General features: G+C 40.6%; 1 protein-coding gene across 1 annotated transcript; it reads right to left on the reverse strand.

Moving 5' to 3' along the window:
• Positions 1 to 729: 729 nt before the first annotated feature.
• LOC117400085 (fibronectin-like) lies at positions 730 to 9,214 on the reverse strand. Its single transcript, XM_059023043.1, has 8 exons — positions 9,138 to 9,214; positions 8,464 to 8,811; positions 7,587 to 7,835; positions 6,988 to 7,260; positions 4,359 to 4,631; positions 3,410 to 3,682; positions 3,138 to 3,235; positions 730 to 2,986 (listed from the first exon to the last, which is right to left on the reverse strand). The coding sequence occupies exons 1-8, from the start codon at positions 9,163 to 9,165 to the stop codon at positions 2,867 to 2,869; spliced, it is 1,662 nt and encodes a 553-aa protein (XP_058879026.1). The 5' UTR covers positions 9,166 to 9,214; the 3' UTR covers positions 730 to 2,866.
• Between the last annotated feature and the right edge of the window lie 2,182 nt (positions 9,215 to 11,396).

Consider the following 11,396-nt stretch of genomic DNA (forward strand, 5'->3'; position numbering starts at 1 on the left):
AGATTGGTAATGAATATTAACCTGGAGGCAGAGGGCTTGTGTTCCAGACAGCTCTGCCTTCCAGTCTTCAACTGTGAAATTAATTCATAGTCTGCTTTACACATAAATAAAGCAAGTGCCTACAGTGTAGATACCTCTCAAAGCAAAATCGATTCATGATTAAAACAGTGGCCCCTACTTGACCAGTTCTGATTTACACAAAACTTTCACAAATTGTTCTGCATCCTATCCATATACTAACTGCAAACTCATTTTACCCTACATCAATTGTTTTGGGGAAAACAGCTACCTGAGTGCAGAGGAGAGATACACCTTAACAATCACATCCTTGATTTTGGACTATCTTTTGAAATATATAATGTACACACAGCTTCAAATCTCATGAAATAGTTGTTTACTCATTTTAATAAATGTGAATGGTTCCGAGCTCTGTTGTTCTAGCTCCTGGTGCACATTCATATTCAGTTCATATAACATGCCAAAAGCATGTATTTTTATTGTTAATATTTCCATTGATTCTAACTCAATTAGGACCTCAGATCCTAAAGGGGGCCTGATATGTCAGCAGCAGCCACAAATACTTCTAGATTAAGAAGACATGATTCAGAGAGACATACAGCTCAAATCCCTATTGATTCTAACACGCTTAGGTTTGCGCTACCTGTAAACATCACACATCCCTTTACAGGGGATGGGCAGAAACCCAAACATTGCACAGGGTGATCAAAACAATTTTTCCCCAGTCACAATTAACGATTCTAATTAGAAAGTACAAATCATGCAAGAAGTACACAAGTCAAAATAATTATGATAAATAGAACAAATAGGGTATTAAACACTGGACTGTTGGATGGATTTCATGGAGGGTAATGTACTCTTTCTCAAAGGTATGGTTACTTTATTGTAGCAAAGTCAGGTACTGTACAGGCAGGGAGAAAGACACACCAGTCCTGCACTCAGGCCTGGTTTGCAGAACTCCCCTTGTTCAGGTATATTGAAATGAGCTGGCCCCTGCTAAATCTGCTCTGAAGTCTCACCTGAGTATATAGGTTTATTAATACAAGATGTACATGCAACTCCTGGCTGAATGTCTCTCATGATGGGGTGGAATCAGGTGTGGGCAACCAGAATTATCCCGGGTTTAAAAGGCATGTCGTATGCAGACAGGCTTAAAGAATTGAATCTATTCAGTCTTGAACAAAGAAGACTACGCGGCGATCTGATTCAAACATTCAAAATCCTAAAAGGTATAGACAATGTCAACCCAGGGGACTTCTTTGGCCTGAAAAAAGAAACAAGGACCAGGGGTCACAAATGGAGATTAGATGAAGGGGCATTCAGAACAGAAAATAGGAGGCACTTTTTTACACAGAGAATTGTGCGGGTTTGGAACCACCTCCCCAGTAATGTTGTTGAAGCTGACACCCTGGGATCTTTCAAGAAGCTGCTTGATGAGATTCTGGGATCAATAAGCTACTAACAACCAAACGAGCAAGATGGGCTGAATGGCCTCCTCTAGTTTGTAAACTTTCTTATGTTCTTATGTTCTTAACCCCCCACGTTAACTGTTTACGTTTACAGTAATCTAAGTTTCAGGCATGTTGCATATGGATTTTAAAGTATACGCAATGCACTGTTAAAAAGCAATTTAATTGACTAATGGTTAAAGTGAATTGCATTAAACCTGTGTCACTATACTAGAACTGAGTTAATACACAGCACACAGACCTTTGACTGTGATCCTGTGTTGCTTCTAACAAACAGTGTCAGTGTTTGCTATGGTAGGTCTTTGAGTTTCGACTTGGGGAAAAAGGTTCTGAAAATGTGTTGTTGAACAGCAGCTCTTCAGAACATGTTGCAATTACAATAACAATGCAATTCATCGCCAAATAAGTGAATATTCAATTGTCCTTTATTTTAAACACCTACATTATTACAGCAGGTACAATGTACAGCTTCTATTTCTTCTTCCACCAGCATCCTAACTAAAACCTGAAAAGATCTGAACACATTTATTGTAAACCAGGGGCAGATTTCAGAGCTGTTGGTAAACTGTTTGTCTGAACTGCAGTTTGAACTCTGTTTCACTGACAGCAGAGTGCAGCTCTCAGTCACAGTGTGTACTCAGCCTAGCCCTCTTGTTCCCTCGCAACTCTGCTGGATCCGGAGTCCCAGGCCCTTCCAATCACACAGTGCAGATACAATCAGGTACTTTGCTGGGTCTTTTAATCCTCTAACAGCAGATCAGACTCGCATATCAGCAAACTCCACACATTTCTATCACATTGTGGCAGGGCGAAAGCTCAGCATGTGTAAATAGTGTGTGGTGGGAATGCAAGGTTGGCAGGGATGGGGTTAAATCTGTCCCAACAATCATAGGTGTGGCCATTCCCTAATTGAGTGCTAATTAGGGAATGGCCACCCGTATAAAAGAAAGAACAATCAAAGGCGTTTGGTGAGTGTTTACACTGTGATGAAGGCTAATGCCCAGCCTACACGCGTGTTGTTCTTTTGTTTGAACCTTTATTTCGGCCCTTGTGCTGTGTTTATTATGTGTCTGTTTGTTTTTGTTAATTAAACTGCAGCTTTCTGTCTCTGGGTCTCTTTCCTGACGGTAACCAGCCTGGGCCGTGACGCTAAGCATTTTAAAATTCTTCTTTACTCGTGAAAAGCATTCATGTGGAAGTTACTTTTAAAGTATTCTTGAAATTCAGCACTATTGAGTTAATATATATTAAAAAAGTTAAAACTCTAATCTATAATTAAGAAATACTAAAATAAACTAGTCTTCTATATTTCTAGTTGAAAACATTTGTCATTTCTAAATTCAGCACTAGTGAGTGTTTAATAGTTATGGGTGATTAATCTATAATTCATCCAGATCTGTCAGTTCAGTAATGGGTTGTTTACAGTCGTCCCCTCCATTCTCCCTCCATTTCAGACTCCAATACACCCCAGAGTAGCGCTCTCCCATCTTGGATTTCAGCTGCAAAAAAACAAAGCGCAAACCCAGTCACTGACTCAGCTCATTGTATCTGGTCTTGTTTTCTTTTTCCAAACAATAGGAGTTAGTGTATTGGTTCTTGAACAATTGTAACTCAGTACACCTGTATGACTGAAGAGGTATCGGCAGTTACCTGGTTGAGCATCTCCTCTTTGACTTTGGGATCCCTGCATGCCAGCGGGTCCTGGGAGTTGCAGTGGAAAGCCACTATCATCCGCTTCTCATTTACTTCTGTGAAAGAGACAAATTCAGTAGCATCAGTGTATCCAATACGATTATATTAAAATACACAAATCTGATTTCCTGTCTACAACAGATGCTGATGTTGCTGAACTGGCTGTGCTCTGTGTGTGTGTGTGTGTGTGACCCCTACAAGAGTGGTGAAGCTGAATGAAGAATTCTTACTTGTGAAGAGAGATGTTGAAGCCGGTGTGCTCCGGCCCCCATGCTCCTGCACTGTGGTGATGTTGAAGACGTACTCACTTCCTGATTTCAGGTTAGAGATAACGGTGGAATTGGAGGCTGCAGTGGTGGAGCCCTGGTGACCCCAGAAGGAGCTGCAGTAGGTGATGTTGAAGCTGTGTGGGATCTTATCCATACCGGCAGGTCTGCCCCAACTCAGAGAAACAGAGTTAGTTTCCACAGAGTCAGCCTTTAGTTGTCCTGGTGGGGATGGAGCTTTGGGGGAAAAGGTAGGTGGTTGTTATTTGTGCTTATATAGGCAATGCACAGTTCATGTGAATTTACCTACTACCTTTCTTTTTTATGATCTTTGCAATATTTTTTTTTTGTTGTGGTTCTTACCGGAGTTACATAAATACTGTTTCTTGTTTTGGCGGTAAAACATGGCTGGGTGCCAGATGGTGCTGATGCTTACAAATATAAAAGACATTTAGGTGATCTAGCCAACATTACATATGTCTATGGCAGGCAACAACTAAATAATATAACTCAAGGCCAACTAAGTCATTAGGTAACATGCTGTAGTGTAATGTCTCAAAGGATACCGAAACAAGCAGACATCATTTTTTTTTTTTTTTTTTTATAAAATCCTTAACTATCTTTATTTTTAGTTTGATACAGGATGCATGGTTAAACTTATGTCAAAACTATGGTTAAATATTATGCTATTTTCGGTTTATAAAATTTTATAAATATTGAGCCTTCTCAGCTCGAGCTACACAGTGATGTCAAATGAGTACATTCTACCAGAGGCAGCCGCTTACTCCCACTCAAACCAGAGGTGCTGGGTAACCTTTTTTTTCATTACGGGTTTGAAGAGTTAAACAAAAAGGCTTTTTTAATGATGGATTTTTAATTTAGTAAATCATAAAAATGGATGTGCAATTCTTACATGTGGAGAGAAATATTAAAACCGGTGAGCTCCAGCCCCCGTTGTCATGCATTGTGGTGACACAGAAGACATACTCGCTTCCTGGTCTCAGGTTAGAGATGACGGTGGAATTGGAGTCTGAAGTGATGGAGTCGTTGTGACCCGAGAGGGAGCTGGAGTAGCTGATGAAGAAACTGTGTGGGATCTTATCCATACCGGCAGGTCTGCCCCAGCTCAGAGAAACCGAGCTGGGTCCCACAGAGTCAGATATTAGTTGTCCTGGTGGGGTTGGAGCTTAGGGAAAAGAAAGTAGAAGGGTATTATTTTTTATACTCAAACACAACTATTAAAGAGTTACTGAACAGACTGTAGGTTTAAAACACTGCATTGCGTTCAGTGGTTTCCTGCTTTGTTGTACATATTCCTACAATATATTTGTCAACATCATTGCAATTGTTTTGTTATTTTTAACATATCCCTGGTCATAAAATCACTTTTGGCGAGTTATTTTCCTTTCACATCGGGTCTTCCTGTCAAAATATCTTCTGTTTTTTTTAATTATTATTATTTTGTTTATTCATTAATTTATTTATTTATAAATATCTTCTGAATTCACATTATCGGCTGGTTCAATCCAATCTATTCGCTCAGAAACATTTCTGAACAAATAATGTGATATCTTGTAATAATTGTAAGTCGCCCTGGATAAGGGCGTCTGCTAAGAAATAAATAAATAAATAAATAAATAAATAATAATAATAAAGTATGAGGAATGTTATGCAAATGATATGGGTACTTAATTAACATACCCCCGGGTTGATGTGGTCGGAATGAGTATTTTACTTCTAAAGTTGTTCAGCCTGTTTCAAAAAGTCCTAATGGGGATGTGAACCTATTTCAAACAAGCTCTGTGCTATAAAAATTAAAAAAAAAAAAAAAAAAAAAAAAGGGTGTGATGTGGGTGCAGTGACTGACTACTCTGACGATGGAGCCCAATGTGCTGCTAGAGATTGCCTTTATACCTTTCAATCCCACCTGTCCATTGATTGAAAAATCTTTAAATGACTTAAAACTGTCATTTGCATCGGGTTAACATATAGGTTTCTCATTTAAATACTGTAGTTTTTTCAAACTGTTATGTAAAATTTAATTACACGCATTCCAGCTGTCGGAAAACAGCAGGAAAGGTTTCTGGTTTTTTTTTTTAAATGATGGAAATAGCGTTCGAGATAAGTAAAAGTCGGGTTAAAACAGACGGAGACAACGAGTTTCGGACTGTCGGAAGGCGAGGGCCAGTGTGTCAGCGCCCTGCTCCAGGGCTACAGAGATAATGCAGCAACAAATAAACAAACGAGAAGAGTGATTCTAAATGGAAATGTGAAAAAAAGTTAATAATTAAACAGTTTTAGATACTCTGTGAAGCATTGTTATTATTTTAAGTCTGTGGTCTTGCTTTTGTGCATTTTCATTTACACGTGCACTGTGAAATTCGAGCCTTATTGAGCAGCACATGCTGCAATTTTGATTTCGGGTTCAATTCTGAATTTTTTTTTCTGACTCTTGATAAACTGCATTGCCTTTTACGTTTTACGCAATTCTGTGCATGGGGTAACATTTTGATTTAATTTTGCAATTTGGTCATAATGTGGAATTTTAGATACTACTACAAATTAATAGGTACTGGATTTAAAATAATCTATGTACAGGCCACGTGTCTACAGTCGCGTCTTTTGGCAAGTGATATTTTCAGAATCATATCTTTCTGAATTAAAATACTATTGAACATATATTACTGTAGCCAACTGCAGTACATCTAAATGGAAGCCTATTTATTTTGAAACACAGTCCTTTTAAATTTGACATTATATATTTTTTGTGTTTCCTTAAAAACGGGCCAAAATGAAATAATCATATATGCGTCACCTTCACTGAAGTCAGCATTTTATAGGGTTGGATTTGCGAGTGCTGACTGTATAACATAGGCAGTGAAATCTGCTGTGGTCTGAACTCTGTTGTGTTGCTTAGCGTGTAAATTTCTCGCTTACGGTTTTATTAGAGGTTCTTATTACACCCTAACATATCAAATTAATGTATTTATTTATTGCCATTAGATCGCTTTTGTCATGCATATTGAATAAGCCTGTTCCCACCCCTCTGAACCTGTGCCGGTTTCTGATTGAACAGGTTGAAACAGCCAATATTGTAAATTCGTAAGACTCGATGCATAACTGATGCGGGACAAAAATAACTCGTCAAAACTGATTTATGACCAGGGACAATACAAATATAAAAACCATCGTGCTTATGTTGTAAAAACGATACTGTAGAAATGAATACAACAAAGCAGAAAGCTAGGGAAATTAATGTGTTGTGTTTTAAACCCTACAGTCCATTCAGTAGCAATTTAATGTCAGCTCACCACATCAATTTAGCTTCCACCTTAACTAATCAATTTTTTTTTAGTGTTGCTAAAGGTTTATTTTCTTTATGTAGTTATGCTGAAATAAATATCCAATGATGTTAAATTGCAATAATCAGAGTGAATCATCTGATATAGATTGGTGTTGCGTGGAGGAAGTGAACAGGGATACTCAGAAAAGCAGCAACAGTTCTTATAACTAAATCATGAGAATGAATGTGCAATTGTTACTTGTGAAGAAAGATGCTGAAGCAGGTATGCTCTGGTTCCCATCGTCCTGCACTGTGGTGATGTTGAAGACGTACTGGCTTGCTGGTTTCAGGTTAGAGATGACGGTGGAATTGGAGGCTGCAGTGGTGGAGCCCTGGTGACCCCAGAAGGAGCTGCAGTAGGTGATGTTGAAGCTGTGTGGGATCTTATCCATACCGGCAGGTCTGCCCCAACTCAGAGAAACAGAGTTGGGTCCCACAGAGTCAGCCATTAGTTGTCCTGGTGGGACTGGAGCTTGGAAAAGTGCAAGGATATTACTTATTATATTCAATACATCATTTTACAACATACTATACAACATCCTGACCCTTATACAAGCACACCAGAATGCATTTTCTCTTTGCCATGTCTTCCCCACTATTACTCATGTACTGTTATTTAACTACTGTGCACTATTGTTTCCTAACAATTACTCATTACTGTTCTATGAACCAGGAAAACGTCTCGTACGGGCCCATTGAAGCATGTATCTCACAAAGTAATGCAGAGAAAATGTTTCCTGCAAACCCTACGTTCCATGCAGTGCATGTTGAGCTCAAACCCAGCCTGTCTGCACATACCTGTGTAGACTGATGTACTAGCAGGGGGCCAGTCTTTGACACATTTCACAGGGAAGACATGCACTGTGTAGAGACAGCCGGGGGTCAGAGAGGTCACAACAGCAGTCTGAGTGTTTACTGTGAAGGTCTGACTTGTCTGCCCGGAGACTTCTATCCTGTAGTGGTCAACAAGTCCTGGCGCTGGATTCCAGTGCAGAGTCAGTGACGTCCCCGTGACAACAGGAACAGACAGCAGCCCAGTGTAAGAGTCTCAATTAACAAGGAAGACATTAGACATTCTTTCAATTAAAATGAAATGCAGACATTTTAATTAAACATTAATGTGTCCTAATTTATGTAGCCCAGTGAAGTTCTAGTACAATCTACATGTAAAGCACTGGGAGCATGGAGCCACTTTGTGGCTGGCACTTGGTTTCAGGACACTAGTACCCCATTTACACTATACACTTTTAAGCCAACTCTGAGATGGCTTAGGTATTTTTGTTGTAGTGTAAACGCAGCTATCCATCCTAAAAGTGGCCTGCTGTACACTTGTTACAAATTAAAAGTGTTTTACTCTTACTGTTCTTATTCATAAACTGCTGAAATAATGTATATTTTGAAAGTATAACAAAAATTATATATATATATTAGAGAGAATGAGAAGAGAGAGCGAGAATGCATTCATATTTAAAAGTACTATTATCTAGTAAACTGTAAGGACAGTTTGTGGAATATTCTCTTGAGATTGCTCCCCTAACCAGTATGGATACAGTCAGAAGTAAGAAGGTTGTTGAGCTGGTACACAATATAAAGTGTGATGTACTCCTGTACACTACATGCTATTTTCTTGGTTGTGGGTAACATCTCTTGACATCTCAACTCATACTTAACTTACCTTTATAACAGTGGAAATACAATCCAGAAGTACAAGAACAATCATTCCAATTGTTGTCTGTTCGACGAGCAGCACAATCTTCATGCCCCCCATAATTATTTGGCTCACCGGGTGCCCACTTATAATAACTGCTGCCGTCTCCATCTGACCACTGCCAACCCCCTGGGATTCTTTGCAGTCCGATCCATGTATCTGTAGCTGACGCAGTGAGAACAGGTTCATTCTGAGGGGTAACAGTGACCAGGTCTGAGTAGCAGGATCTGCAGTAATGCTGTGCTTCAGCCCATGTTTTAGATAAACTGATGAGATGATAACTTCTCTGTGCAGAACACGAGGTTGCAAAAAGAACTGAAAAAGAAATAGCAAGTGTCAGTGTTTTCTATTTCTTTTCTATTTGTATTCTATTATTAAACCTTTTTTAATGATAATTATGGACCATAGTCACAAATCAGTTACTCATAAGTTGTTTAAAGAATGTTTTGATTAATAAAATAAATGTGATGTAAAACTCATTGTCTATGTTGTCTGGACTCATTGTCCTAGGTTGTTGTTAAGGAAACCAACAGCTTTCATGAACATGCATCTAAAAATATCTGGCTTGAGTCAGATATAAGCTCCCCAGTTTTGCTTATTGTATTGGTAACTCGTATTTGAAAATGGTCTATGCTACTCACCCAGACAAACACCCAGAGTCTTCTCCATGTGTCCCTTCAGCACTCTCTGGGCTGGAGTAGGTGTGCAAGTTGTGGTGACTTTATTGTATGTTTTTTGACCCCCCCCCCCCCCCCCCCCCCATCCAAGCTCAGTGTGAATTTGAATAGTCTATGTTTATTTGTTTGCAGTAACAGGAGTCTAGAGTAAACTACGCCTTACTACTTAAATGTGCTGAATATTATTATTATTATTATTTATTTCTTAGCAGACGCCCTTATCCAGGGCGACTTACAATCGTAAGCAAATACATTTCATGTGTTACAATACAAGTAATACAATAAGAGCAAGAAATACAATAACTTTTGTTCAAGTGTGACAAACCACAATTCAATGATACAGCAGATAATAGTGATAGTTACATCAGGATATGATTAAATAGTGATACTTACATCAGGATATGATTAAATACAAAATACTACAGGTTAAACACTTGGCAGATTACAGTATTCTGAAGTACAGGATTAAATGCAGTAAAATAGGGGGCAGATAAGAGCAAAATAAAGCACATTTAAATGAAGGGTGATAGTGTCCCAGGATACAAACAGATGAGTTCTACAGGTGCTGTTTGAAGAGGTGAGTCTTAAGGAGGCGCCAGAATGTGGTCAGGGACTGGGCAGTCCTGACATCTGTAGGAAGGTCATTCCACCACTGCGGAGCAAGGGTGGAGAAGGAGCGGGCTCTGGAGGCAGGGGAGCGTAGCGGAGGTAGAGCCAGTCTTCTAGTGCAGGTGGAGCGGAGAGGTCGAGTGGGGGTGTAGGGAGAGATGAGGGTCTGGAGGTAGCTGGGTGCAGTCTGGTCAAGGCATCTGTAGGCTAGTACAAGAGTCTTGAACTGGATGCGAGCGGTGATCGGGAGCCAGTGGAGCGAGCGGAGTAGTGGAGTAGCGTGGGCGAAGCGAGGCAGAGAGAACACCAGGCGGGCAGCAGAGTTCTGGATGAGCTGGAGCGGACGGGTGGCAGACGCAGGGAGGCCAGCCAGGAGGGAGTTGCAGTAGTCTAGGCGGGAGAGTACCAGGGCCTGGACCAGGAGCTGGGTAGCATAGTTGGTGAGGAAGGGTCGGATTCTTCGGATGTTGCTCAGGAAGAATCGGCAAGTGCGTGCCAGAGTGGAGATGTGCTGGGAATAAGAGAGGCAGGGGTCCAGGGTGACTCCAAGGTTCTTAGCGGAGGAAGAGGGAGAGAGTGTGGTAGATTCCAGAGGAACAGAGATAGAGAGATCAGAGGAGGGGGAGGAGGAGGGAAAGAAAAGGAGGTCAGATTTAGAGAGGTTGAGTTTGAGGTGATGCGAGTGCATCCAGGAGGAAATAGCAGACAGACAGGTAGAGATACGGGAGGAGATGGTGGAGTCAGAGGTGGGGAAGGAGAGGAAAATCTGAGCATCATCAGCATAGAAATGGTATGAGAAACCATAGGATGCGATGAGGGGGCCCAGGGAGCGGGTGTAGAGAGAGAACAGGAGAGGACCCAAGACTGACCCTTGGGGGACTCCAGTTAAGAGAGGGTGAGGTGTGGAGGTTGCTCCACGCCAGGTTACCTGGTAAGTGCGGTTGGAGAGGTAGGAGGAGAACCAGGCCAGAGCAGTGCCAGAGATCCCCAGGTCAGCAAGAGATGATAGTAGAATAGTGATCAACAGTGTCAAAGGCAGCAGAGAGGTCGAGGAGAATTAGGACAGAGGAGAGAGAGGCAGCTCGGGCACACTTAAGTGAGTTGGTGACAGACAGGAGGGCGGTTTCAGTGGAGTGAATATAATATTATTAGTATGAAAATAAGGATCTGACCTATACAGTAAAGTATAGGAGTATAGGAGGTTCCATTTTGTAACCCTAAGTTTGGGGGTTGTGACAGAGCCAAGGAATGGTTGTAAAGCATAGTGAATGGTTGGAATGGTTGTAAAGCATAGTGAATGGACAGTGGATGTTTGGTAAGGCATAGTGAGCATGTCTAGGACAAGCATGGAGAAAGCATGGGAAAATGCAAAGCTGCAGTGCCGATTTCATTCATACCTGTGAGAGTCTCCTCCAACAAAACAATTCAGTTTGGTCTTTTCAAGTGAACTTTGTTAAGTGAAAGCTATGGTAATTTATACTGAAATATATCTTTCAATATCTGTCTTTCTGGTTTGCATGCAATATGCATAAAGCCAGTATGGAAACACTGCACTTTGTATAAACTCTACTGCTTACTTTGCCTTGTAAAGTTGTTCATCACTGATGTGCAGGT

This window comes from Acipenser ruthenus, chromosome 4 (assembly GCF_902713425.1).
Source record: "Acipenser ruthenus chromosome 4, fAciRut3.2 maternal haplotype, whole genome shotgun sequence".
Lineage (NCBI taxonomy): Eukaryota > Metazoa > Chordata > Actinopteri > Acipenseriformes > Acipenseridae > Acipenser > Acipenser ruthenus.